Here is a 24,588-nt window from a genome sequence, read left to right as displayed (position 1 = left end):
GTCTCCCCAACAGGGTCTCTATAAAGACTGCCTTCCCTTCTCCCCTTCTGGATTTCTTCTTTTTCCTTCTCCAATGAGCAGATCAGGGTTTGCCCCACAGGGATCATGGGTCAGGGGGCTGACATAGCTTTGGTGGCCTTGGCTGGAGGGCTTAGCTGCCTCTTACTCGCCTCCCCAATGGTGGGCTGCCTCTTTCTCTGTTCTAGATTATCATCGTGGAATTTGGGGGTAAACCCTTCAGTTGTACGAAGCTCACCCTGTCTCAGTGGTTTTGGTGTCTCTTCATTGGCATTGGAGAACTGCTGTGGGGCCAGGTGAGTACCAACAGGCTCGCCCTGCATGTGCGCACAGCTGGCACACTCTCTCCTCTGGAGGAGATGGGACATGCACCTGTGGAACCTCCCAGCTCCTACCTTCATCTTCCTCTTCCCTCCCCTACCTACCCCGAGTTTTCAAGGTCTTTCCATCTTGCAGGATCCCAGAGTAGAATGGTCAGTGTCCAGCAGCACTTCAGCGGCTTCAGTTTTCTTCTCTAACCATGCCTAGAAGCATGGCAGGTCCCTTAGCGTCTCTGAGACAGGAGTGGAAATTTTCAATGAAATTTTGCTGAAAAGGAAAAAACAAAACAAAGGGTCTTAGAAGTAGAAGAGTTTATAAAGCAGAAGTCTTTGTTCAGGTGAAGTAGCAGTCTGGCTGTGAGCTACTGGGCTAAAGTAGTTTACGGCTCCCCTGCCCCCCTCTTGTTCACCATGACCTTATCTGGATTGAATGGCTGACTCTCACTTGAGATAAATCCAGACCCACAAGGTTTCTAGAGAAGCAGCAGGGCACACAGATGGGGAGAAGGGAAGACAGTCGCTCTGGGACCAACTCCCCAGGTTTGAATCCCACATCTCCTTTCTAGGAGTTGAATCTCCTTGAGCAAATGTCTTAACCACTCTGTACCTCAGTTTCCTCAAATTAGGACAGGATCATCATTAATCATTGTTAATCAGCCAATCAGTTAGGACACAGAAATGACTTAGAACAATGTCTAGTACACTGTAAGTACACAGTAAAAGTTAGTCGTTAATATCATAATAATACGATCAGGTCTGGTAAGTTTTATTCCTTCCCTGATACCACTTTGCACATCGTCCTCATCCTCAACTCTGACCCAGTCTAAGCTCTGCTTTGCAGACCTCCAAGCTCTCTTGATGGGCACCTCGCCACCTGGATAATGGCTCTGCTCTAAGTGGCCCCAGAGATCCCTCCCTGGGACTGCAGGCCTTACCCTAGACCTGCAGTTGTCTCTTTCCTACTCCTAGATGCCTTCCTGACTCATCACTATCCCAGTTCCTACCATGAGTCCCTCCACCCTATTCCGTCTGGTGCTGTTTCTTTACCAGTGGGCCCTTTTACACCTGGGTGAAGCTTGGTTGTTTCACCAACTACCTGAAACCCCCATCTGAGTCTAGTCTTACCTGTAGCCATGCAGCCTTGATGCCAGATAACAGCCCCTCCTTCCAAGCATCTAACAGCAGACATCCTTCCCATTTCAATATGCCTGACTCCATGTTGAACTCCCTCTCTCATCCCAGCCCTGTCTACTCATCGGTTTGTTGAGGAGAACTGATTGACTGAGCTTCCTGAGTGATTTGTTTTGAATTGCAAGCCCAACTGCCTGCCCTGTGTCTTCTGATGATACTCATATGTCCCTTCTTCCCTGGCCTGTCCCACCCACTTCCTTACTCCAGCCCTCATTTTCTAACACAGAAATTACTTTGTACATGATGACAAAAAGAGGGTCATTCTCTTCCAACACTTCTCTTCCCTTTGGCCATACACATGCGACATGACCATCCTCTCCCCATCCTCTCTGATCCCCAGATTTGTTTGCCCCTAGCTCTGGTCTCTGTCCCTCACTACTATGTACCATGCATTATAGTTCTACTTCCCTTAAAAGACACATGACAAAATGGAAAAGAAGAAGTGAAGCAGAAGGAGAATCCAGTATATAACCAAGTAGGCAGATGGCCGGCCAAATACTTGAATATAAATTATCCTTTGTATGTCCACAAATACAGAAAACCTTCCTGAGGGCCTGCCATTCGGTAGGAACTGAGGAGTGCTTGCCTGGGTGGGTTGGCATCTCTCCCACTGCTTCCCCCACAGCACCAATGGTGATGGGGCAGAAAGTGACCTATGCAAGGGCCTGACCGCACAAGCCAAGTGACAGCTCTCTCATCCTGATTCTGATGTTTCCCCTTTCACTGCACCTGTTCTCAGGTAATCTCCACAATACCCACCCAATCCCTGAAGTTCCTGAAGGAGGCTGGGCATGGCACCACCAAAGAGGAGATCACCAAGGATGCAGAGGGGCTGGATGAGATTGACCATGCGGAGATGGAACTGCGCCGAGGCCAGATCCTCTGGTTCCGGGGCCTGAACCGTATCCAGACTCAGGTACTCTGACAGTGGCCTGTCCTCCCCCAGGAGAAGAAATCTTTCTGTGGTGGGAGGTGTGGGGAGGGTGACAGTTCTCAGTGGCCAACATCTCTTCCCTCCCTGGGGCTTAATCCTGGTGGGCAGCCCAAGCTCCCTCACCTCAGGACAGATGGGCGGCAGCCACTGCCTGGACTTATCTGCAAGGAAGGTAATCACAGGGTCCAGAGCACTGGACCCATCGTCCTTTAGCTTCAGGTTGGTTCTAAAGCCCATTTTGCCACCCTCCATCCGGCCGGCAAGCTTCCTGTGGAAGGTTTCTTGCAAGCAGCAGCCCTGACCTCGGGGTGGGAGGTGTTCAGAGTCTCTCCTTCCCCACCAGGAAGAAGGAGTTAGACAGCATCTCTAAGCCAGTATCTCCAAGGTACACCTACCTCGTGTGCATCCTCAAGCTGCTGTGAGGGTAACATAGCCGTTATCTGGAGGGATCTTTTTTTTTAAGATTTTATTTATTTATTCATGAGAGACACAGAGAGAGAGAGACAGAGACACAGGCAGAGGGAGAAGCAGGCTCCATGCAGGGAGCCTGACGTGGGACTCGATCCCAGGTCTTCAGGATAAGGCCCTGGGCTGAAGACGGCACTAAACCGCTGAGCTACCCGGGCTGCCCTGGAGGATCTTTGTAAAAGAAACTCACCCTCTCGAATCTTCCCCACTCCAGCTTTAAGGCCATGGTGGGGAATCTGATGGCTATGTGTGTAAAAATGACAGAAGTCATTCTCAGTGCCTGAGTATCTTTTGCAGGATTCAGACTTGCTTCCCCAAAAGGAAGAAGCTATAATTTCCTCAAACCTTTTCCCTTCACGTAATTTCTGAAATGGCAGAGATGCTGTTCTTGGCCCCCTGCCTGTGTAGCCCGACAGTAACTTTTTCTTCCCACTTTGCACGCAGCACCTATAACCACCTGCTCCTGGGTGGGAGGGCTGGTCTAGGCACACTGGTCAACCTACCACTCTCCCTGTTCTTGCCCTGTCTACCTCTATTGGATAAGTCCTGAAGTTTCCCATCTCCAGAGAACAAGCCTATCCGTCTCTGCTGGTTGGCTGGAGATTCCAGAAACAAGTTCCACTCAATAAAATGAGCCTTGCAGATGGTTTAGGAAGTTCCCTAGTCAAGCCCACACCTCCTTCGGGTGTAGGGAAGAGAAATCAAATGGATCCTCACCACTGGATACCTGCTGGGGGCTTATCTCCCACAGGCCAGACGGTGATGGAGGTGGGAAGGGAGGGCTAGCTCAGGAGCACTGGGGCTCCCTGGCTATCCTTCGGGTTCCTCCCCTAGAAAGGGAAACTCCCTTAGGACCTGCAAACACTACCCTACCCTCCAGGCTACCAGCTCCTGTCTCTAAAGCCCCAGTGCTTTCCTTCAGGTATGCTCCTTTCAAAATAACCTGTCTGCTTTTCTCCCCTTTAGGGTCACTGCCTCCTCTTCTCCTATGTGATTTTTTTTTCCTAGACAGGATTCCCTCGTTCCAGCATCTCTTGGCCCGTCGCCGGTCTTCTGTCCCCGGGCGGGAGGTGGGGGGACACTGAGATTCATGGATCTTCCTTCCCCTCCACTGCTGATTCCCATCCCCTTGACTCTATACCTCTGGGTTCGGTTGCACTGCCCGAATGGCTTTAGGTATACCGACTTTCCCTGTGGGAGCCAGACGTAGCTAGGCGAGAGTGACATTCCAACCTGAGCTCAGGCAGCAGATGCGACCCTAGAAGATGCCACGGTCACCAAATCCCTGCCTGTGGTGTGCACCTAACCCCATAAGCAAACAAGTCTGACTGTGCTCATCTGAAACCCAGACCTGAACCCTCTCCTGACATCAGGTTGTCAGCCTCAGCAGGACTCTAACGAAACCCCCTGCCAGCGGGTTGTTGATCCTCCTTGTCATTCTCATTGAAACACTTGGGGGTGGCAGGTGTTGCCCAGCAATTGTCCCATCCTGGTCCCTTTAGTTTAGAGATACCTGAAAGCATTAGAGGGTAAAAGCTTGGGAAGGTAATCCTGGGATCCGTTCTCACGGTGGAAGTGGGGGCCTCATGACACTGACAACCACTAAGGAATGTATCTTCACCCCAGCTGTCCCCTCCCCACATGCAGCCCCTTTGCTCCCACAGGACCAGGCTCCTCGGTCCCCCAGGACTAAAGACTTTGATGAGGGGATGGTAGTTTCTCACACTTTGGTCTGAATCCAGAAACCACCCCTAAACATTTCATCGCTTCTCAGGCAGCTTTATAAATAAGAACATCTGACTCATCAGGTGCCTACTTTCCCACCTTCTTACCTGGGGAAATGAAGTCAAATGAATGGAATCAGCACTTGGTATTAAACCTGTGGGCCAAGAAAAAAAAAAAAAGTGGGAGTTTTTTTTTTGTTTTTTTTGTTTTTTTTTTTTAAGTGGGAGTTTTTAAGATGATTCAAAAACTCCGGAAGGATAGGCCTTATTTTGATTTGTTCTGTGTCACTTAGGGGGTCAAGGATAAGGATAGTAGGTTGGCCCCAGGCCCCAGACCAAGGCTGTCATTGGTAACCAAATGGTATGAATCATCTGTCTCTGAGAAGTAGGACACAGAAAACCAGAGACCACTTGCTAGACTTATAGCCACCATACCCACCAACAACAACCAGCAAGTCTTGCTGCCCTGCCCTCAGTCTAGCAACTGAGTTATTGTCAGACGTCACCAGACATTTCAGGATCTCCAGTGCTGGTGGCATTCTTGCTAAAGAGCTTGGCTGATGGTTCCTGAGCTCCTTTTCCAGAGGCCTCTCCATTTCAGCCCAAGGAGAGGGTATTTCAGAGAAGAAACCCAGAAGCAAGTGAGCCCAGCAGTCGTGGTCTAGGAGCCTTTCCACCCTGGCCACCTGTGTGTGGCCTACTCCATGGCTCTGTTTTTTTGTTTTTGTTTTTCTTAAACCATGAGTTATTTTCCTGCAAAATCTGCAAAAATTAGTAGTCAGTTTATTGGTTCACAGGTTCTTGAGCTTCAAAATTCAATCAATATATACTTTGCCTTCTATCTTAAGTGACACACCTTATTTTTTGAAAGTCCACATAATGAATAAGCTATCACTGTCTATTAGGAGCCACGGGGTGGAGAAGTCCCTTTAAATCGTAGGTGCTTTGGGACACCTGCGCACCTAAAATGTCCTTCATAGGCTGAAAGGGAAGAGAAGACCAGATTCTGGCTGGGTATTTGGACTCCATGGCAAATTGTTCTTTCAATGAAGTGTGCTGTGCAATTAACGGTCTCCCCCCTTTTACTCACCATTCCTTAGTGTATGAGGGAACCTTCTCTCTTGCTCTAGCTCCTGTCAACTTCCTTTTCCCAGCACTTTCCACCACCCCCCCCTTCCCTAAAACCCTCCAGGACATCCCCCCTTTTTCTACCCCCCCTCGGACTGTGGAGCAAAGCTGTCTCACTCTCTGATTCTTTGCAGATCGACGTAATTAACACATTCCAGACGGGAGCCTCTTTTAAGGGAGTCCTAAAGCGACAGACCATGGGGCAGCATCTTGATGTAAAACATGTTCCTAGCTCATCCTATGTAACAGTTGCGCCAGTTACATCTCCCCCCACCACTTCTGTTCCTGCTGCTGTCTCATCTCCTACTCTGGGCAGTGAGTGATAGTCTATTATGATGCATGATTTGCTAAAATGACCACAAGAGAGCACGTGGCATCCACTTTAACCAACCATGGTTATCTTTTCCTTTCGGTTTATTCCCTTTGACCTTTGGCTTAAGGGTTGAAAAATGGGACAAAAATCCCACTCCCCACCCAGGCTGTGGGCCCTTTTATTTTATTTTTTTTAATGTGGGAAAACAATTAAACCATAACCATTTTAAAGACAACAGTCCTGTTTTCTGATTGTTCCTCTGCATTGCTTGTTTCTTCCTGGAGTTTTTTGTTTGTTTGTTTTGCTCTATTTTGGTTTTTTGTTTGTTTGTCTGTTTGCTTGTTTTGCTTTGTTTGGATATTTTGTTCCTCTCCTCCAGCTCCTTTGAGTCTGAACTTGATCCCCTGAGGTTAGATGTGAGGTTAGGCCAATGAAAACCCAGCACTCTCTTCATAGGTGGGAGGGGGCAAGTTTCAGATCTCCAGAAAGAGTAGGAAGAGAGCTACCCTTCCCCTGGGTTTTTCTCCCAGGAGATCCATCATAATTGAGCCAACGTTGAACTTGGCCAATAATAATGGTCCTCCTGGGCTACCACTCTGTCATGAGCTGACAATATTGTTGTAGACACCATAGCTGAGCATGAAGGAAAGGTGTGTTCAGTTCCCATGCACAGGGCTTAGCGTCACTGAGCTTTCGCTTTTCAGGGATGTCAAACCAAGCTCTGGTTTAAGAATCAAGGTGTTCACATCTGGCCAGGAGAAATGTACATGCAAAGATTCAAATAACGTATTTCTCTTCATTCCAATTTTTTTTCTTTTTAGGAATTTCTGAAGAGCAACTTATGTTTTGTTTTGTTGCTTCTCCTTTCCTCTGGTTTGATTGTCTCCCCCATAGCCAGCCCTTCACACCTTATTTTGCATGTAAAGTTTTAGGAGCCTCTTTCTCAGCCAGCCTGTCAGCTGGGATGCTGTCAGTGTTTAACCTAGGATCTGGTGTTCCCATCAGTAAGTCGTTCAATTCTTGCTAATGCTTATGCCTTCCTATTCCTGGTCATTTTACCTTCCCCAGATGAGACACAGGAGAGAGCAGGCACTCTGCTGATAGTACTATTCAGGTATTTGGTGGGGAAGCAGTCTCTGTGTATTAAGTCTATTGTGAGCTTCAGATATTTGACTATTTTATTTATCTCTTCCTCCCCCACTTCCAACCTCCCCCCCCAGAACCCCCGGAAAGGGATGGGGGTGGGGTAAAGAAAGAACGGTTGCATTTTCTGTGGTTCACATGATTGTGAGCTCTGCAGGTTGACCAGACTTAGATTATTTGTTGTCTTTGTGGCCAAATGAAAGTGTTCTGGTGTGAGATATGGCGGGTGGGGTTTTCTATAGATACAAATTTCTTTAGGCTCAAACACAGTCAAAGAACTAAATAAGTCTTACCCTGCAAATATCTGAGCCCGTCTCCCTCTAATCCTTCCATATTCTTCTCTTATTTCCTTATTTCATCTAGTTTTTCCCTGTCCTTACAACTAGTGTCTCTTCCTTTTTAATCATGCCTTTCTGTTAGAAAGGGTTAACATCAAATGTCCCAGTGATTTGAAGGCAGAAAGAGACTAAGCAGAAGACAGAGCCCATTGATTGGGCTCTTATGGAGTTGCCAGTAGAGGGTGTGCCGCAAACCTTCAAAGGCAGAAAATCAGTCAAGAGACACAGGCACACCTGCTCTCTCTCCAGCTGTGCCTTCTTAGTTGGACATCCTACCAGAAACAGTCATGCATTTCAAGACTCTCTTCCCCATCCCAGATCTCCTAGCAAATTCAGTTCTTTATCTAACCTTCGGGAGATAAATCTTTAATATTTCCCTCTACGGAAGAACCCTTTAGTCCCTTCTCTTCCCCTAGTTTCTGAAAAGAGAACAGAAAACTGTAGACTTTAGCTGAGGAGATGGAGTCTTCGTCTGTCCATTCACTGAGCTCCAGAGAGTGGCCCTTAGCCCTCATAGCCGAAGGTCCAGCCTGGTTGAGACTTCTGAGACATGAGAAAGAGTCACCCTTCAATCAACTACCTCTACCTGTAGGACAGGGGCCACAGAAGAGCCATTTCCCAGAGGTTTTGAGGGATAACTGAGGAAGGGCTGATTGCCTGAGTGGAGACTGCCTACAGCTTTCACATCACCCACTGTACTAGCTATATCTTGTTCCCCATACACTGCTCATGCACCAGATATCAGGAAAGGAGGATTGCCACCTTTCCTTGCGGTGGACTGGTGGTGATGTATCTGTGTGATTGTACATCAGCATGTGTTACATATTCTCGGAGGCCAATGTTGGAGTTGAGGAGCATTCTGGCGCAGCCCTAAGCCCTCCACACCTCACCCTTCTCTCCGCCACCAGGCCACTAGATGGTGCTGCTTAGCTCCCTGACTCCTCTTCCTTTGAGCTTCCCTTGCAGGATGCTGGTTTCCCTTTAGATTCTAGAAGCCCTGCAGTCTAGCCGGATGACTGTTCCTTGCTCTCCCAAAGAAGAAATTTTCCCTACACTTTCCATCTACCCATTCCAATTCACTTTTATCTCCCTTACTGTTTACCTGTAACAGTGTTATTGATCACCCCAACAGGTGAAAGGAAAAGCCAGAAAATGGGGCTCCAGACCCTGACTCTAAACCCAATTTTTAAAAATATGTTTTCTCTATTGGACTTCACATATAATTATTTTAAGTATTCAGTTGCTTCAAAAAAAAAAAAAAGAAGCAAGAAGTTTGAAAATCACTGATATTGAAATAACCAACCTGTGGTATAAAGGTACCTGTTCTTCTGCAGTACTTGTTAAAAACTCGGAAATCTCACAAGCAGGTGAAAAGTGGGAGCTGTTATCACTCCTATGGGGTGGTATGACTTGGAACCCATCTCTTGGCCTGGGAAAAGGCACTGGGTTTGGGCTCACTTCACTCAAGGTGCCTTGCTCTAAGATTTGATGAAGATCAGTTAAAGCTTGGGGCCTCTGGAAGACCAAAGGGAGCCTCTGTTCCATCTGATCTCACCGAGATCTGGAGCAAAGACAACATGACAGGTAAAATTCACCCAACAGATGGTCAATAGAAATCACAGAAGGATGGAAAAGTGGGTCCTTCCTTTCTGTTCAGCATAGTGAATATGTGCCCAGGTTCCTTGATTCTTCTTGGCTGAAGTATCAAGCCAATTCTACTGAGTGGCAGAGAGTCCAGTGCTTTCTAAGTTCTGGGTACCCTCAGTCCTGGGTGGGTCTGCCAGGCTATTGTGGAGTGAGGCAACATAAGGAGAGCCTTAGCCAGCAAAGACACAACTTCAGTGAATCCTCTGTGTATTAGTCTTGAAGGGTCTATACAGTGATAGGAAGCATTGCCTGACTGTGTCTCTGCTGTCTGCACATTCTTGCCTCTTCTCCAGGGGCACATTCTTTTCTGAAACACCAGAGGAATGGAAGAGGTGCCTTATGCCAACATTTATCATTCCTCCCTGTGCCTCTCCCACTACAGCATCAGCCCCATTTCTCTCCTGGGGGAAGAATTTTTTGACAAGACTAGGATCAGCCACCTCCCCACAACTAAAACTATCCTCCAGCCACTTTCTTTTCCCATGGCCTATCTCTCTCCAACCTCTCGGAATCCATCCTACTGCCCCTACCCCAATTCTACCAACCCAGGATTTAAATCATACTTCAGAGAGGCCTACAGTTCAGAAAAGCAGGCTGCCCAGAAGAGTTGGAGCCCATGGATGAGGCAAAGGGTGGCCATAGGGAGCAATTATTTTTTCCTTTTCTCCCAATTGACTGAATCCCTTCCTTTTTTGTGCAGTAGAAAGAGACTTTGACACCTAGAGGGCAATGCATTTCCCTCTGCCCATTAAAACCACTTATTATTTCCATTCCTCCATTCTCTTCATCCACCTCATCAGAAAAGGCACTTGTCTGGAGCACAGCCTCCGAGTGGGTGGTTTCTCTCCTGGTCCCAGCCCTTCCCTTCCCCACATAAGATCATACTCTATTCACAGTTAGAAATAGCTGGAGAAAGCTGCAAGACCAGGCACAGGTGCCATGCACCAAAGACATGGACATGCATTTGAACTCTGAGAGCCAGCTCTTCTCTCCAAAGTTAGGATGAAGGCATCTTCTGATACCCGTGTTTCAGCCCCATCTGCCAGGGGAGGGGCAGAAGGGTGGAGTTTTGCTTTCTTTGAAGGAAGGGAACATGGCAGAGGTCGTGGGATAGAAATATCTACATGTTTCCTGACTGAAAGAGCAATTATTAAACTGGAGAGTATAAGAGTTTTAATTTCTTGCATGCTGCTGACACAAATGACAAGCGTTTTGTCTGCCTTGCTGCACGGTATCCATGGCCACTTATCACCCAAAAGTATATTATGTACAAATGGGTATGCGTTTGGCTCTTTACGGGTTTGAAACAGATAACTAAACTTCAATGTGTAATTTTTCCATTCCACATTCACAAAATGTTTGGCCTCGACACAGAAAGCCACATGTCTGAATCATCTTTTAAGTTCGGCTATTAATTTGCACCTGGTTCCAATGTCCTTGCCCTCCATCCAAAAGAACTAATGAATCCTTGTTTTCTGTTTCATTTTAAGAATGGTTTGGGAATGCTAACTTTGCTTTGGGTTTTCTACTTTTTTTTTTAATGCAGCTTTGAAATATTCAGTTGTTTGCCATTACTCACCCCACGCCACCCATGCTTGAAATCTGGTGTTTCTAGCGTTCCATAATCTCTTCTTATGTGTTTGGTTTTGGTTGTTGAGCAGTAGTATTTCATAGTTGGGGTTTTGTTTCTCTCCTCAAACTGCCAGTTCTTTGTTCTACTGGCCAATTCCCACCTTCATGTTTTCTCATCCTCCTTTTCCTTCCCCTGGTATAGATCAAAGTGGTGAAAGCGTTCCATAGTTCCCTCCATGAAAGCATTCAGAAACCCAAGAACCAAAACTCCATCCACAACTTCATGACCCACCCTGAATTCGCCATAGATGAGGAGGTGCCACGAACACCACTCCTGGATGAGCATGAGGAGGAAAATCTTGAAGTTCCTAAGGCTGGGACTAGGGTGCTCCTGTTGGATGGTGAGGTCACTCCGTATGCCAACAAAAACAACAATGCGGTGGACTGCAGCCAAGTGCAAATCATTGCCTCCCACTCAGACAGCCCTCTACACAGCCTGGAGACATCCGTTTGAACTTCATTCTCTGACTCCCATCCCCACTTTCCCCGTGTCCTTTTTCATCTGCCCCATCTATAAGGTAATGATGGGACTTTTCACTGTCATGTCAGCTGCTCCCAAGTATGTGTGAACCCCCACCTGACCGTGAAGAGGCAAGAGCACAGACCTACGAGGATTTCGACTTAAACTTGAGTTGGGGGTTTGTAGCAGGACCCAGTCAAACCCCAGGCAGGTAATGAATGGTAGGATCTACTCCTTGGGTGTATCAGTTGTCATTTTTAAAGAAATGATTACAGTCCTCTTGGCATCTACCCCAACCCAGACTCTCCCCAGTATACATATGTATGTCGGCATCTCCTGACTTCTGGATTTTACCCTATGAGTCTGTGCCATGTTTAAGCTAAATAGAGGATTCCAAGAGACAAATGTTCCCAAATGAAATATGTTGAGGTAGGAATGGAATGTATAGAATCAGCCTCTAGAGTGATTGTTTTTTAAATGACTTTCCCATTTTCAAAACTTACGCCTAGAGCCCTCTGGCTCTTTCTGCCCTTCTAGTCAAATCTCCCTAAGGTTCTTTGGTCTTTTACGACCACTGTCTTCCCTACCTTCACTCTTTCTTTTTCTTTTTCTTTTTTCTTTCTTAAGTGGTGATGATTAAGAAAGTGGAAAGGACATGGCTGAATTGAATCAACTTTGGCCATTCTCCCGTCTGGCCCTAATGGAACCCTTGGTTTAGTCCTAGAGGCAGATAGATTTCTTTGCTACTGGGATCCTCTTGAAGCAATTGAGAGCTGGTAAGAATGTGTTTCTGTTGTTGCCAGGTTACCCTCCACTTCTGAACTGCCATCTTGTCAGGTGTGTGTCCTTTCTAAGTGCCAGGGAGATCAGCCTTGACTGTGAAGCTTGCATATGTTCGTTATATAGTTTTTACCATAAGCCTGAGCTTTCTCCTATTCCTAAAGTGGTGGCAAAAGAATGGATTGAGAATGGCCCTGCCTCCCAACTGGACTTGGATACTGAGGACCAGCAGCTGGCAGGTCTAGGACAAGACATACCATCAGAGGCAACTCTTATGCGATTCTCCCTAGGTTGACCACTACTGCTTTCAAAGCCTTCCTCCACCAAGGCTTTTCTAGGACAGGACCTGATTGTTGGGGGAGTGAGTACTGAGAAGCCTTGGGGGAGGCCAAAGGGCCATAACAGCAGGTTCTGAGAAACCAGACATCTTGAGCCTAGGTGCCCAAGTACCAACTTTGAAGTACTCCTCAGCTTTCTCATTCTGCTCTCTCATGGCCCCTAACTCGTCCTGTCTCTAAACATGCCCCAACCCTTCTTGGATATTCTGCTTTTGAAAATACGCATCCCATGTGGACTCCAGTGACATTTTGCTGACTTAAAGGAGCAAAATACCCACCCTGAAAAGTTCTCCTTCCTCTCTTCCCTTCTTCCACATGTCCCACTCAAGGCCCTCCCCCGAATGTGGTTGACTGCTGCCCAGTCAAGCCCTGTGCCTTCTTTCCTTGAACACTGCCCAAAGCAGCCCCTTCCCACCTGCTTCTCAGGAGTTGGGGACTTCACTAGGAGATTTTTTTTAAGTGTTCCTTGATGGGACAAGGTGGAGCCACATTTGCAGGAGCTCCATGTTTATGCCCTGCTGATGTTGACATAAGCTCTTCTGTGCAGGGTGAGTTAGCTCATGTCTACCAATTCCCGTGAAAAAAAAATGAAGCCTGTCTCCCTCTTTCAATAGAGATGGGAGTGGGGCTCCAGGCTCTTATGAACTGCCAAATTTCCACTTGTGAGAGTAAGGTGGCCTAAACCTCTCTGCTCTCTGGCCTTCTCTTCTGGACCCCTCCTCCCTCACCCCTTCCACCTGAGCTGTCCGAGGTAGGAAGAGCAAAGGAACAATACCCCCCACGTATCCCCATCACTACACAATCTGCCACATTTGACTTGGGTTTTATAAAGGTCACATGCTTCAGCAATCTTTTCTCTGTCTTAAATAGATAAGGGGATAAACAGCTCTACTCATGTGGGAATAAACAGCTCACCTGAGTGAGGTACTGGTGTGCACATAGGTATTTATTAAGTACATTGGAAGATTTAGTTCTGTCGAGTCTTTTATTACCTCAGATCAGTTTTTAAAACAAGCCAATAACAAACTTCGGAGGCAAGTGTACCATTCCTGCTCCCAAAAGACTCTCATGGTGCCTGACAGGCTACTCTTGAGGGCTTGTGTCTACTTGTTTAAAGTCAATGGCTTCTATGTGTCTTCTAGTTTCCATGGTAGGAGAGAAAATATAAAATATTATGCAAAAATATATAGTTTTCTTTAGCTCAGAAATGGATATTTTTGAGTCAGCCATATGTATTTTGTTTAAAGGATTTGAAATAAAGTGCTGTTGTGTTACCCTGTGGAAGGAGCACATAACCAGCTGTTTGACATGACAGGCGACTTAGTATATTTGTGATTGGTTTTAAAACCAATACACCATACTTCCTTTCACCAAACAGCCATCTTTATACTTAGGGGGAAAAAATGTCTTGGGTTCTAGACTTTTTTAATATAAATTTTGTTGATATGGAATTGATAAGTTTGTTTATGTGCATATGTTTTTTATATGTTTTTTTTCTATTCAGTTTTAGTGATCCAACTGGCAGTGAGTAAATATGGCATAAGTTAATAAAGCTTTCCCCCAATATGGTGCTTTAGATCTGGAAAGGGTCTGATGGGGAGAAGGGGAAATAATTCTCCTAGATAAACCTAGGAAAACAGACAGTGGACTGTGGATAGGAAGGAAAGCATCCCACAGAAAGGACACCCAGCAAGAAATGAGTGTGCATCCCACATGGAGTTGGGTGCCAGGCTTTTTCAGTAACTAATGATCAGGAACAGGGGCCTTGGCCGAATGTTGTTTCTTGAGTAGCTGGCAGAGTGGTACCCAAGATGTGAACCTCTCTTGGGCTGCAAGGATGTGCTGATTGGGGGTTTGCATTTTTTTATTGTTCTTTCACCCATTTTTATGGGTTCTTGGCCCCAGGAGTCCTCCATTAGTGAGTTTTTATTCGAGGATCTGATTTGGGATTTCCTCTCCCTTAGAAAGGTTGTGTGCAATATAGGAGATGAGGGAGATAGTTCTAAGTGGAAGTAACCAAGGCCAGTTCTGGCCTAGGGCAACCGTCTTGGGTAGGCCCTTACCAGAGGTGCCCTCTGCCCTCTGAAATGACTCCCCACATCCCTCAAGGTATGAGAGAAACCATCAAGCAATCCTTCTGACACTTGTGGGTTCCTTAGTGTCTGAATTTCTTCTTCCACTTGAGCCTCAGAGGGGAAAGTTTGCACAGTTCTATCTGAGCGATTACCTCACTGCCAAAAACCAGGGCGGGGGGGAGGGGACTGTGTGTGGCAAGTTTGCACGTCCTGCAACCTCGAAATGCCTCATCTCCTTTCTCTCCTGCTTTCTTTGCCTAACAATCAATTGAAGCAGCCCGTGATACCATCACAAAGTGCACACTTCCTCACCTTCCATATTTAGGGAGCACCCACTACAGTGGTGGGGATGAGGCCTTGTAAATGCCTGCTATTCTGAAGCCATTCCAACCTTTTCCTCAGAATAGACCAGACACCCTTCTTTTAAGCTCACTGCCTAGTGCTTTGCCTTCCCGGCTCTGCTGTCAGGCCTGCTGTCCCCTTTCCTCTTGATGAGGAGAGATGGAGGGAAGTGAACTCCCCGTGACCAAATTGGCCTTTGGTTCACGTTTGCTCCCCATATGTATATATGCCATATGTGAATATGCCATATATATGTGCCAACAAATCTATCTTACGTTGTTCTTTTCAAATTGGCACGCAGATAGGAATTTTGAGTTTCTTCCTTTTTTTTTTTTTTTCAGTAACTAGTATAACAAGCACTGGTATTTTTGTATAAAAAAGAAAAACAAACAAAACAAAAGATTGACTATTGTGGTCTGCATGACATAAACAAACGTGGCGATATCCAAGCATTGTGGATGCCAGTGTGTATTGCCATAATTTATAGTTCGGCTTACTGGTGCACCCAATCTGTATTTGCATTCTGATATTATTTAAGCTCTCTGTACAATGTTTTTGCATGTATTTATATGGTTCTTAGGGAAAAAAATATGCTGTAAACTGGCAAATCTGAAATTCAAATATGTTGTCCACTGAGACGGGAAGAAAAGGAGTTTGAAAAGATGGGAAAAAAGGGGATAATTTTTTTTTTGAACCAATAAAGCTTGTTGCTGATGAGCAGAAACCAGTACTGCCGTGCACTGAGAATAAAAACCCATGCCCACTTGTAATTGTGCTGTCCTCAATGTGTCTCCACCTGTGGGGAATGTCACTGAGTGATCTGTTGGAGTTTGAGAAGGGACGCGCCGCAGCCACATGGAGACCCCCATCCATGCCAGCCCAGAGCTCAGCTTGTCACTGGCCCTGCCACATGCCTCTCCGCCAACATGTCCCTCTGGCAACTTGTGGCCCTGCCGGCCAGGCCCATGTGCTGGCGGGACAGACTTCGCTCAGCTTGCTTCAGGCAGAATCCACAATCAGGGCCCTGCGACACTGGAGCCTTTGAGAAAAGATGGACTTGGAAGGATGGGAGTCAGAATGGCAGTCTTTTCTTAATCTCTTTGCGTTTTGTTTTGTTTTGTTTTGTTTTTTAATGAAACACTTTCTGGGAAAATTCATTCCCCTGATATTAGCACTTTTTTCCTGCCTTGCCTCTGGGTCTCTCCAGTCCCTCCTTTCCCCAAGGTTTTTTGTTCAGTTCTGTTCTTTTAATTGTCCCTTGCACCGAGTCTCTGGCATGACCCATTAGGCCCCAGGTTCAGGCCAAAATGGCTTCCTGGCAGGTCATTTGGGTTCTGAGCTTCCATGTCTCAGGACTCAGAACTCCCTGCATCTTTCATCGATGCCCTCGATCAAGTTCCTTCTCTCTCTGAACACATCAAAGGGAGGGCTCCCCACGGTCTGTTAGGAAAAGTATGATGGGGAAGGACAGCCCAAACTCTCCTGGCTGTTTGAACAGGCTGCTTCTGAAGGAGGAGCCAGCCCTAGAGGAAAAAGCTTCTATAGTATGAAGTCTTGTCCCCGCTTCTCCTGCCTGCCCCAGCCTGCTCTCCACAGACACAGGCACACGGCCTACTTCGTTTCTTTCAACAGGGCTTGGGGAGAAAGAAACGAATAATACCTAACAGGGGGCAAGATCTTGTTTGAAGAACAGAAATCATTCGCAGAACAAAACTTACCTCTCTTTTTTTCCCTTTATAGGTTAGGGAACCAATCACCCCTGCTAGAAAGGGTTGTGAAGCACACAGGCAGGTACGCACACACACACACACACACACACATCTAGAGTCCTTTCTAAAGCTGGGCCCTGTATTTCCCCTTACTCTTACCTTCTCTTGGTTGGACCTGAGATCTGTGCCTCTCTACAATGCCAGACTGAATCTTAAGCATCTACACCCCCTAACCCCAGTGTGCAGTAAGGCATGGAGAAGAATGACCTTCAAAGTAGCTCTCTGGCATAGACCAGTGGATCCCCAAGTATTATTTTGATGGTGTTTAAAGCCAGCTCAGCTCCTTGGCCTGAGTTACAATACAGAAAAGTGCATGCTCTTTTCTTCCATCTTTTCCCCTACCCCCAGTTCTAAAAAAGCATAATTGTTCTGCCCTCCATCTTTAATAATAGTTCACAAGCCTTTCTCAGCCACCATATCCTCTCCCTGTGGTCACTGGTTTGTTTGAAGTTCTCCATCAAGACTATTGGTTCCCTCCCAAGTACACACACAACCAGGCAACTCCCTGCTGACTTACTCTGTGGCAAATCCAAAGATTAGTCATTGGCTACCAGTGAACTGATCGCCAGGCCCTGACCTGGGTCTTTTAGGGCATGGCCTTCATGTCACTGCAAGCATGAAGGTAGAAATGGCATGTCCTTTACCAGCAAATAATTTAGAAACCCTGTTGTAAATAAAACATGTAAACATGTTACCATGTTCGTGATGCCGTCAACATTCAGTTGTCCCCAACATGAACCTAACCATGAGAGATAACAACCTGCTGGATCCATAGAATGTAATACTTTCAGCCTTGAAAGGGAGTGGATTCTGGTTTCTGGGCTTGCCCATATCCCGACATGGAACTAATCATACATCTTTACTTCTCTAAAACTTGTTTCAAAAAATCCTTCCCTGTCCTCAGAAGACACACATATGGAAGACAGCCGTCTCTTTGGAATGGCCTCCCTCTGCTATCTCCTCAGAGGCTAATGTCAAAACAAGAAGGCCACTTAACCCTTACAAATGAGAATTTAAGAGATCCACATATTAGAAAAGCCAAATTACAATCAGAAGCTTGGCTTCTGCTCATGAAGTCTGAGCAAGGGGAGTTACCTGAACCATCTTCACACTCAGAGCCAGGTGCATCTGTCTCTGCTTTAGGTAGATCTGGTCCCTGAGTTCAGGCTCAGCCAACACTTGATTTCTCCAATGTCTCCTGTAATGGAGGCCACGAAGACCATCCTCCAGACATAGTACAATTGGTTAGGTTACAGGGGTTTTTTTGCATGCCAGGCCCAGGAACACTATGCTGAAAGACTGTGATTTGTGTTTTAGGATTCCAGATCCCCATGGCTTGGCCTTACTGAAAATAAATACATCTGAAAACTTACTTGAAAGAGGAAGTGGAGTCAAGGAAGTTGGGGCTAGTGACTAACAATTGCCTTCAACAATGTAAGAGGGAGAGCAAGTACCCCCTTGGTAATCCAAAACCCTTCCTTTGAGTCAAGAATCTCTGCATCTTCCCTGCCAAATCTTTGGAACTGAAACTACTGCTTATCCGCTAAGAGAGAGAAGGGGTTTGTGTTTTTTCTGATCACCGCTTGGTGGAGGATCTAAAACAGAGAAGTCAGAGAGGTGGAGTAAGATTCTAAAGTGTGGCAGCCCAGGAGGCAGGAGACCTGCATCCCGAACCCTGCTTCTCGAGTGGCTTGATTTTCCATCTCAACAAGGAGACAGTTGAAATGCATGGATGATTTTCAGATTACTCTTTGAAGATCCAAAAGGGATTCATTTCTTAGAGATGATTCAGAGCCCACAGGTGTTCAACAAAAGTAGCTTTTAAAAAAAAACAAAAAAAAACAAAAAAAAAACGTGTTTGGCTTGTAGGTCAGCAGTCACCTTAAAAAAAAAAAAATGCCTTAAAGGTATTGTGAACTAGTCCTCTCTGAGGTCCCTGCCAGCTCTGAAATGATCCAAACGTGGGTGACACCATAAAAAGTCTCATGTGATTGAATACACAAGCAAGCCTAATTTGGATCCTGTCTTGATTGTTTCCCATTATAGTTACCAACATAAGCACAAATACAACAAGAGTAAAACTTAGTGATTGTAGTCCATCCTGCTGAGATCGTTATCCAGTGGACAGACTCACCTTCACAATTTGCTGTGGAAAGAGCAGTGGGCTGGAGATCCAGAAATCTAACTAACCCAGTGGAATGGCATACAATTCCAGAGGAGAAGCATGATGGCTCATTTAAGCTGTGGTGGAGAGTGCTGGCCTGGAAATGAGAAGGCCTTGGTTATAACCCTAACCCTGTTACTAATTTGTTATGTGACCAAAGGGTCTCCCCAACTCTGACACTCTTTCCTTTTTCAGTCTAGTGTCTAAAATTGCTGTTAATAACCATCAGAGGATGCCTAAGTGACATTTCTCTTTCATTGATTGTGGCATTATCGTTAGTGCATTGGACACTAGCACATACCAGGACATGTGTGGGCAGGCCCGGCCACTTACACCTGCAAATTGCTCGACAGCCCTTAAAGCATGAGAACTCTTTTTCTTGTCTAAATTAAACAAAATCTAGCCCCAAACTAAGGAGCACTCACCAAGATCTGCAAGAGGCCTCTCTTGATCATTTTTATGGTCTCATCTCCTCCTCTTGGATGGATATTGGTCCACTCACTCATTTGACAAGCACACCCTGTGCCAGGCACTGTTGTACACCCCAAGAATGCAGCAGGAACAAAACAAAGTCTCTGCCCCCTTCAAATTTGGTCTCATAGAGGAGAGACAAAATAAAGAAATAAGTACTTAGCATGTCAAATGGTGACAAGGACCAGGGAGGAAATGTAAAATGTAAGGCAAATAGGGAGCACAGGGCATGAGGGTTACTCTTTTGTTGATTTTATTTGAGAGAGAGGCAGAGAGAGAAGAGGAGAATCCGAAGCAAACTTCTTGAGCACGTAGCTCAATGCGGGGCTCAATCTCACAACCCACAAGATCAGGACCTAAGCCCAAACCAAGGTCGGATGCTCAAATGACTGAGCACTGCCCCCAGCCCCACCGGGTGTCCCAAGAGCTGTTTGGGAGAGAAGGCGTCTCTGATGAACAGACGTTTGTGAAGCTATGTGAAGGGAGTCAGAGGGTGAGCTTAGATAAATATGTGGAGGAAAGAGATTCCAGGCAAAGGGCCCAGTAAGTGCAAAGGTCCTGACACAGAAGACCATGATGTGTTTGAGGACGTACAAAGAAGGCAGGGTTGAAATTGAGTGACTAAGTGGGGAAGTGAAGGAGGGAAGTGCAGACACAGGGCTGGGAGCTGGGCAGAGCCTATAAGCCATCACAAGGTTGGCTTTCATGAGGTGGGAAACCACTGGAAGGTTTTCACTGAGGCCTACAAGAATCTGTCTTATGGTTTAAGATCTATCATGTGGCTACCATCTAGGGGAAACTGGAAGGTCGATGTAGACGACTAGCACATGCCATATGTGGCCTAGCTTAATACTGCAGGACATAGGTAAGTCTAAGCCCTCTGTCATGTTGTTGACCTGTGACACACAGAATAGGGAAAAGAAAATGCTTGTTCCCAAAAATGTAAGATCTATCACTTGCCAGCCAAGTTTTTTAACGCCCTGGTCAATGAAGTGATTGAAATGACATTCTACTCACTTGTGCAAGAAGGGAACAAAGAAAATCCTCTTGACCCGCCCTCCATGTCCCAGCCCTTGCACTCCTATGGCCACATTGGCTGTCTGGTTCCCAGGCAGGCCCTCTGCCTTCCAGGCCTCCTCTGAGATGTGCTGTGCCTACATCTGATCCCTAATGCCACTGCATCCCTTCACCCAACCCTGCTGCCCCTGCCCTCTCTTGCCCTCCCTGCTGCTGCTGAGGAGTTGCCTCCTTCCTGCCCAGAGACCCAGGGTCAGAACCTCTGCTTGTGTGGGCTGGCTGAGGGGGGCCTGTGCTCACAGCCCTGGGGCTGAGGTGGCATTGGGGCTGTCAGCAAACAGTTGCTCATCTGAACACACCTCACAGCTAGCTCTGCTCCACAGCTCTGCAGCTGCTGGGACTCCAGAGGGGGCTGCCAAACACAGAAAACTCTAGAAAGACCAAAGAGGCAGAGGTCTGCCCTGCTCTCAGGATACCAGACTTAAGGAACGGGCTCTCTTGCCTGTCGGCCATGCCAATCCACCTCATCCACAAAGGCCTGGCCTAAGTGGGTAAAAACTGTCCTCTAGTCACACTGCTTGCTTCCAAATTCTCCTCTCACTCCTCAAGGGCCTTGGGCGGAGTGGGAGCAGGGAGCAGAGCAATATTTCCATATTTTCTAAATCTTTTTGTCCTAATCCTGCTCTCTTTCAACTTGAACTTAAAAGGAGAATATTTGCAGCCTTTGTTCTCAATTTCAGACTTGCCTGGACTGGAGACGGCCTCCAGCATAGGAGCAAGTGAATAAGGAATGTGGAGGATTGCCACCGTTCAGGCTCCAGCTGTCACCCTGCTGTGGTTTGCCTCAGCCCCTAAGCCTTCGAGAACAAAGCCTGGCTGGAGTTGTCTTTCACACAGGACAACTTTGGCATTTTTCTGGCCCAGAAATATGAAAGCCATCATTAACCCCTCCTTGGGGCAAAGGAAACCCAACACAGGAGCCAGGTTGCCCTTCCTTCGAGGGATAACAAGGGCTTGCTTTTCCCTTTCCTTCGCTGCTGAGCACGCAACAGGAGAAAATACTAGACACCCATTTCTTTCTCAACAGCTCACCCTGTTATACACTTAGGCCATGAATTCACAGCCACAATAAGCACCTAAGAGAACTTCTCAGAGGCCCCGTTTGATTCTGATGGTCAGGCACTGTGTCAGAGATGCAATAAATAAAACAAAGTCCCTGCCCTGAAGGGGTTCAAAGTCTACTTGAGGAGACAGTCATTTAAACAACTAATCCCAACAATCAAGAGCTATCATGCCTGCTGCCATGGCAACCCAGAAGAGCCAAACCCAGTTCCAGGAGAGGAAGTCTTCACAGAGGTGGTGACACTTATGACATATATTTTAATAACCAATTTATTTTTTTATAAAAATGACACTTGATCCTTATAATAATTCAAGCATTAAGAGTCCAATGAAGAAAGTAACAAAATACCTCAAGCCCCACAACCCGGAAATAACCAATAAACTCTTCAAATGGATCTTATTGGAATTTTATGAGGGGGAGAGAGAGAGAGAAAGAAACTGCTGTCACAATGAATGAATCAGTGCAAAGGCCCAGAGCATGGAAATGACAAGAGTGGGGCGTGCATGGAGTACAGAGTGCCTGCTAGGGGGTGCCAGCTGAGGCTCACCACTGCATGTGGGTCAGACCGCATGTACAAAGCCAGTGTGCCCAGTGCCATGTGGTGGGAGACTTTCCATAAATCTGCACTCAAGGAATAGAGGAACACATGGTAGAAAGGTAGGCTGAGCATCAAGAGAGGAAGAGAGGAAGACCAAAGGAGGTGATCCATTAAGTATAAAGAAATGAGCCTAATGTGTAATAAGATAATCACAGAATAGCACCCCCCATTTAATGAGATTGCACATGCCAAGTCCTCAGCAAAGCATTTTTCATTGTCAGCTCAATTTTCATAATTGCATTACCTATGTTGTAGTATTGCTACTTTACATCCAAGGAAACACCCAAAAAGATTAGACGACCTGTCCAAGCAGTCGTTTAGGATCTGATTTTGTATCGATGCTCTTAACACAGTGCTTCTGTCTTTCCAGAAGATTCTGGAAGGTTTTTAGTAATACTAAAAACCACATCACTGAGTTAGTACAGAGTCAATCCCTTCCATTCAAAGGGTTTTGCTTGGATGCATAAGTGTCCGTTTGAAACCAATCTTAGGGATCCCTGGGTGGCTCAGCGGTTTGGCGCCTGCCTTTGGCCCAGGGCGTGATCCTGGAGACCCAGGATCGGGTCCCACATCGGGCTCCCTGCATGGAGCCTGCTTCTCCCTCTGCCTCTCTCTCTCTGTGCGTGACTATCATAAGTAAATTAAAAAAAAAAAAAAATGAAACCAATCTTAGGGGTGGCTGGGTGGCTCAGTGGTTGAGCATCTGCCTTTGGCTCAGGACATGATCCCAAGGTCCTGGGATTGAGTCCAACATCGGGTTCCCTGTGAGGAGCCTGCTTCTCCCTCTGCCTGTGTCTCTGTGTCTTTCATGAATAAATAAATAAAATATTTTTTTAAAATAAACTTAATACTTAATAATAATAATAATAATAATCTTAATACTTTTTTTTTAAGTGGAACCCAATGCTGGGCTTGAACTCGTGACCCTGAGGTCGAGACCTGAGCTGATATCGAGGGTCAGATGTGCAACCGACTGAGCCACCCAGGCACCCCTAATCTTAATACTTTGGGATCACATGTCACATTCAACTCTGAAATCATTAAAAGTGGTTAAAGGGAAATACCAGAGCCATCAGGTTTAAAACATGTGCCCTATTTCCCCGGAAGGAGCAGTTTTCTTCCATTACTACGTTGAATAATTTCACACACCGATTTAGTGTTTGTGGGTCTGACTGGCAGTTGCACAAGCAGGAAGGAAAGGAAAGCAGGTGGCAGGGTGCAGCCAGGTCTGGAAACCTGGAGCTCGTTCTATGGAACCCCCTTTCAGAAGGCTGTTGCCCTCAAGTGTGGGGAGACCGCCGGTGGGGGAGACAGTCAGGAAACCAGAGGAAAGATTAGTCTGACTCAGACACTCTGGATAAGATAAGAAAAAACAAGGTCTTCAGATGATCACACAGGAGAATGTCTTTAAAAAGAAAAAAATATATATATATTTTTTAAGTAGCAGCCAGGGTCATGAGGTTTGGTTCTATCGGCCCTTCTCTTGTACCCTCTCCTACGACCTTCCAAGTTCCCAGCTCCCACACAATCCTCTACGGCCGCCCGCCGCGCTCAGCTCAGGACAGGCCTGGGGAATCCAGCTCACTCTTCCAGTCCTGGCCGCAGGGCCTGGTGCGACAGGTCTTTTTCTCCTGAGGAGCCCTAGTTCTACTCAGACCCTTTCCCAAGGACAGGCGGGCAAAGCCCCAGGGTCCAGCTCTTGAACCAGCTGTCCCTGAACCACCTGTGCTCCTGCCAGGTTAGGCCAGGTGGGGGGATGGCAGCCAGAGCCCAGAGGGCAGAGCTCCTGGGAGAGCCACTCAGGCCACCTGCACCCTCTCCCCTGGGGCTCTGGGGGCACCTGGATGTGCAGACCAGGGTAGACAGCCACCCCCGTCCCCAGGAGCTGGGACCTTAGTGCCCACAGGGAAGAGATGGGAGGTGCTGAGGCACTGGCTGTCTTCCCTGCCGTGGGGAGGGAGCCCATTTCCCTGTGGAAAGCCAGGTCAGAGGCCCCTCACATCCCCGTAAAAGTCCTAGTGGCCTGGCCCCTTCTCTTTGGACCCTCCCAAGGTGCTGAGACTTTCGGGAAGTTGATAAAGGGAAAGAGAAGGGAGCCAGAAACAAATCTGAACAATTGTCTAAGTCTGAGAAAAGACCAGGAATGAGATTTCTTGTCTCTGAGACAGGTGCACAACAAGGGGATGGACCTCCAGAAGAGTCCTGCGAGAGAGCCGGCCGCCAGGGGCCACGGAGGGCAGGGCTCCGGGAAGGAATGGCCAACACTGACCTGGCCTTGGCTCCATTCAGAGGGTAATCCCCAGAGATTCTCAAAATGGAAAACACAGACCAGCTTTGTGAAAATCACCCAGGAAGTGTCTATGAAAATAGCCCGTCCCCAAAACCCATAGGAACAATCATGGATCCCCCACCACCTTGCCCCATCTTTAGTCACACTCCCCACAGACCACAGTGCCCCCCCACACCCCCACACACACACCCGGCCAACCCAGGGAACAGGGGGTGCAGACACGTCTTCTTCTATCTTGCTATAGCTGAGCAGCATTTCCTGTGCCCCATGCCTCATTAGCACATCAGTGCTGTCGTTTCCTGTGA

The 24,588-nt window shown here is 46.9% G+C and overlaps 1 protein-coding gene across 7 annotated transcripts in view; it reads left to right on the top strand.

The window, feature by feature from the left end:
* Nucleotides 1–15,621, top strand: part of ATP2B4 (ATPase plasma membrane Ca2+ transporting 4) — a 97,967-nt gene extending 82,346 nt beyond the window's left edge. For 4 of the 7 annotated variants that reach the window (XM_041773327.1, XM_041773324.1, XM_041773325.1 and 1 more), the window contains 3 exons: nucleotides 207–314; nucleotides 2,269–2,445; nucleotides 10,999–15,621. In XM_041773327.1, coding sequence (XP_041629261.1) covers nucleotides 207–314; nucleotides 2,269–2,445; nucleotides 10,999–11,310 — 597 coding nt within the window. In that variant the 3' untranslated portion in view covers nucleotides 11,311–15,621. Of the gene's footprint in view, nucleotides 1–206; nucleotides 315–2,268; nucleotides 2,446–5,917; nucleotides 6,099–10,998 lie in introns of all 7 variants that reach the window. The other 3 variants (XM_041773329.1, XM_041773328.1, XM_041773330.1) reach the window with 2 other exon arrangements.
* The last annotated feature ends 8,967 nt before the right edge of the window (nucleotides 15,622–24,588 follow it).

This window comes from Vulpes lagopus, chromosome 11 (assembly GCF_018345385.1).
Source record: "Vulpes lagopus strain Blue_001 chromosome 11, ASM1834538v1, whole genome shotgun sequence".
Taxonomy (NCBI): Eukaryota; Metazoa; Chordata; class Mammalia; order Carnivora; family Canidae; genus Vulpes; species Vulpes lagopus.
Note: the sequence above shows the minus strand (reverse complement) of the source record. Positions and strands in the feature narration are given on the sequence as shown.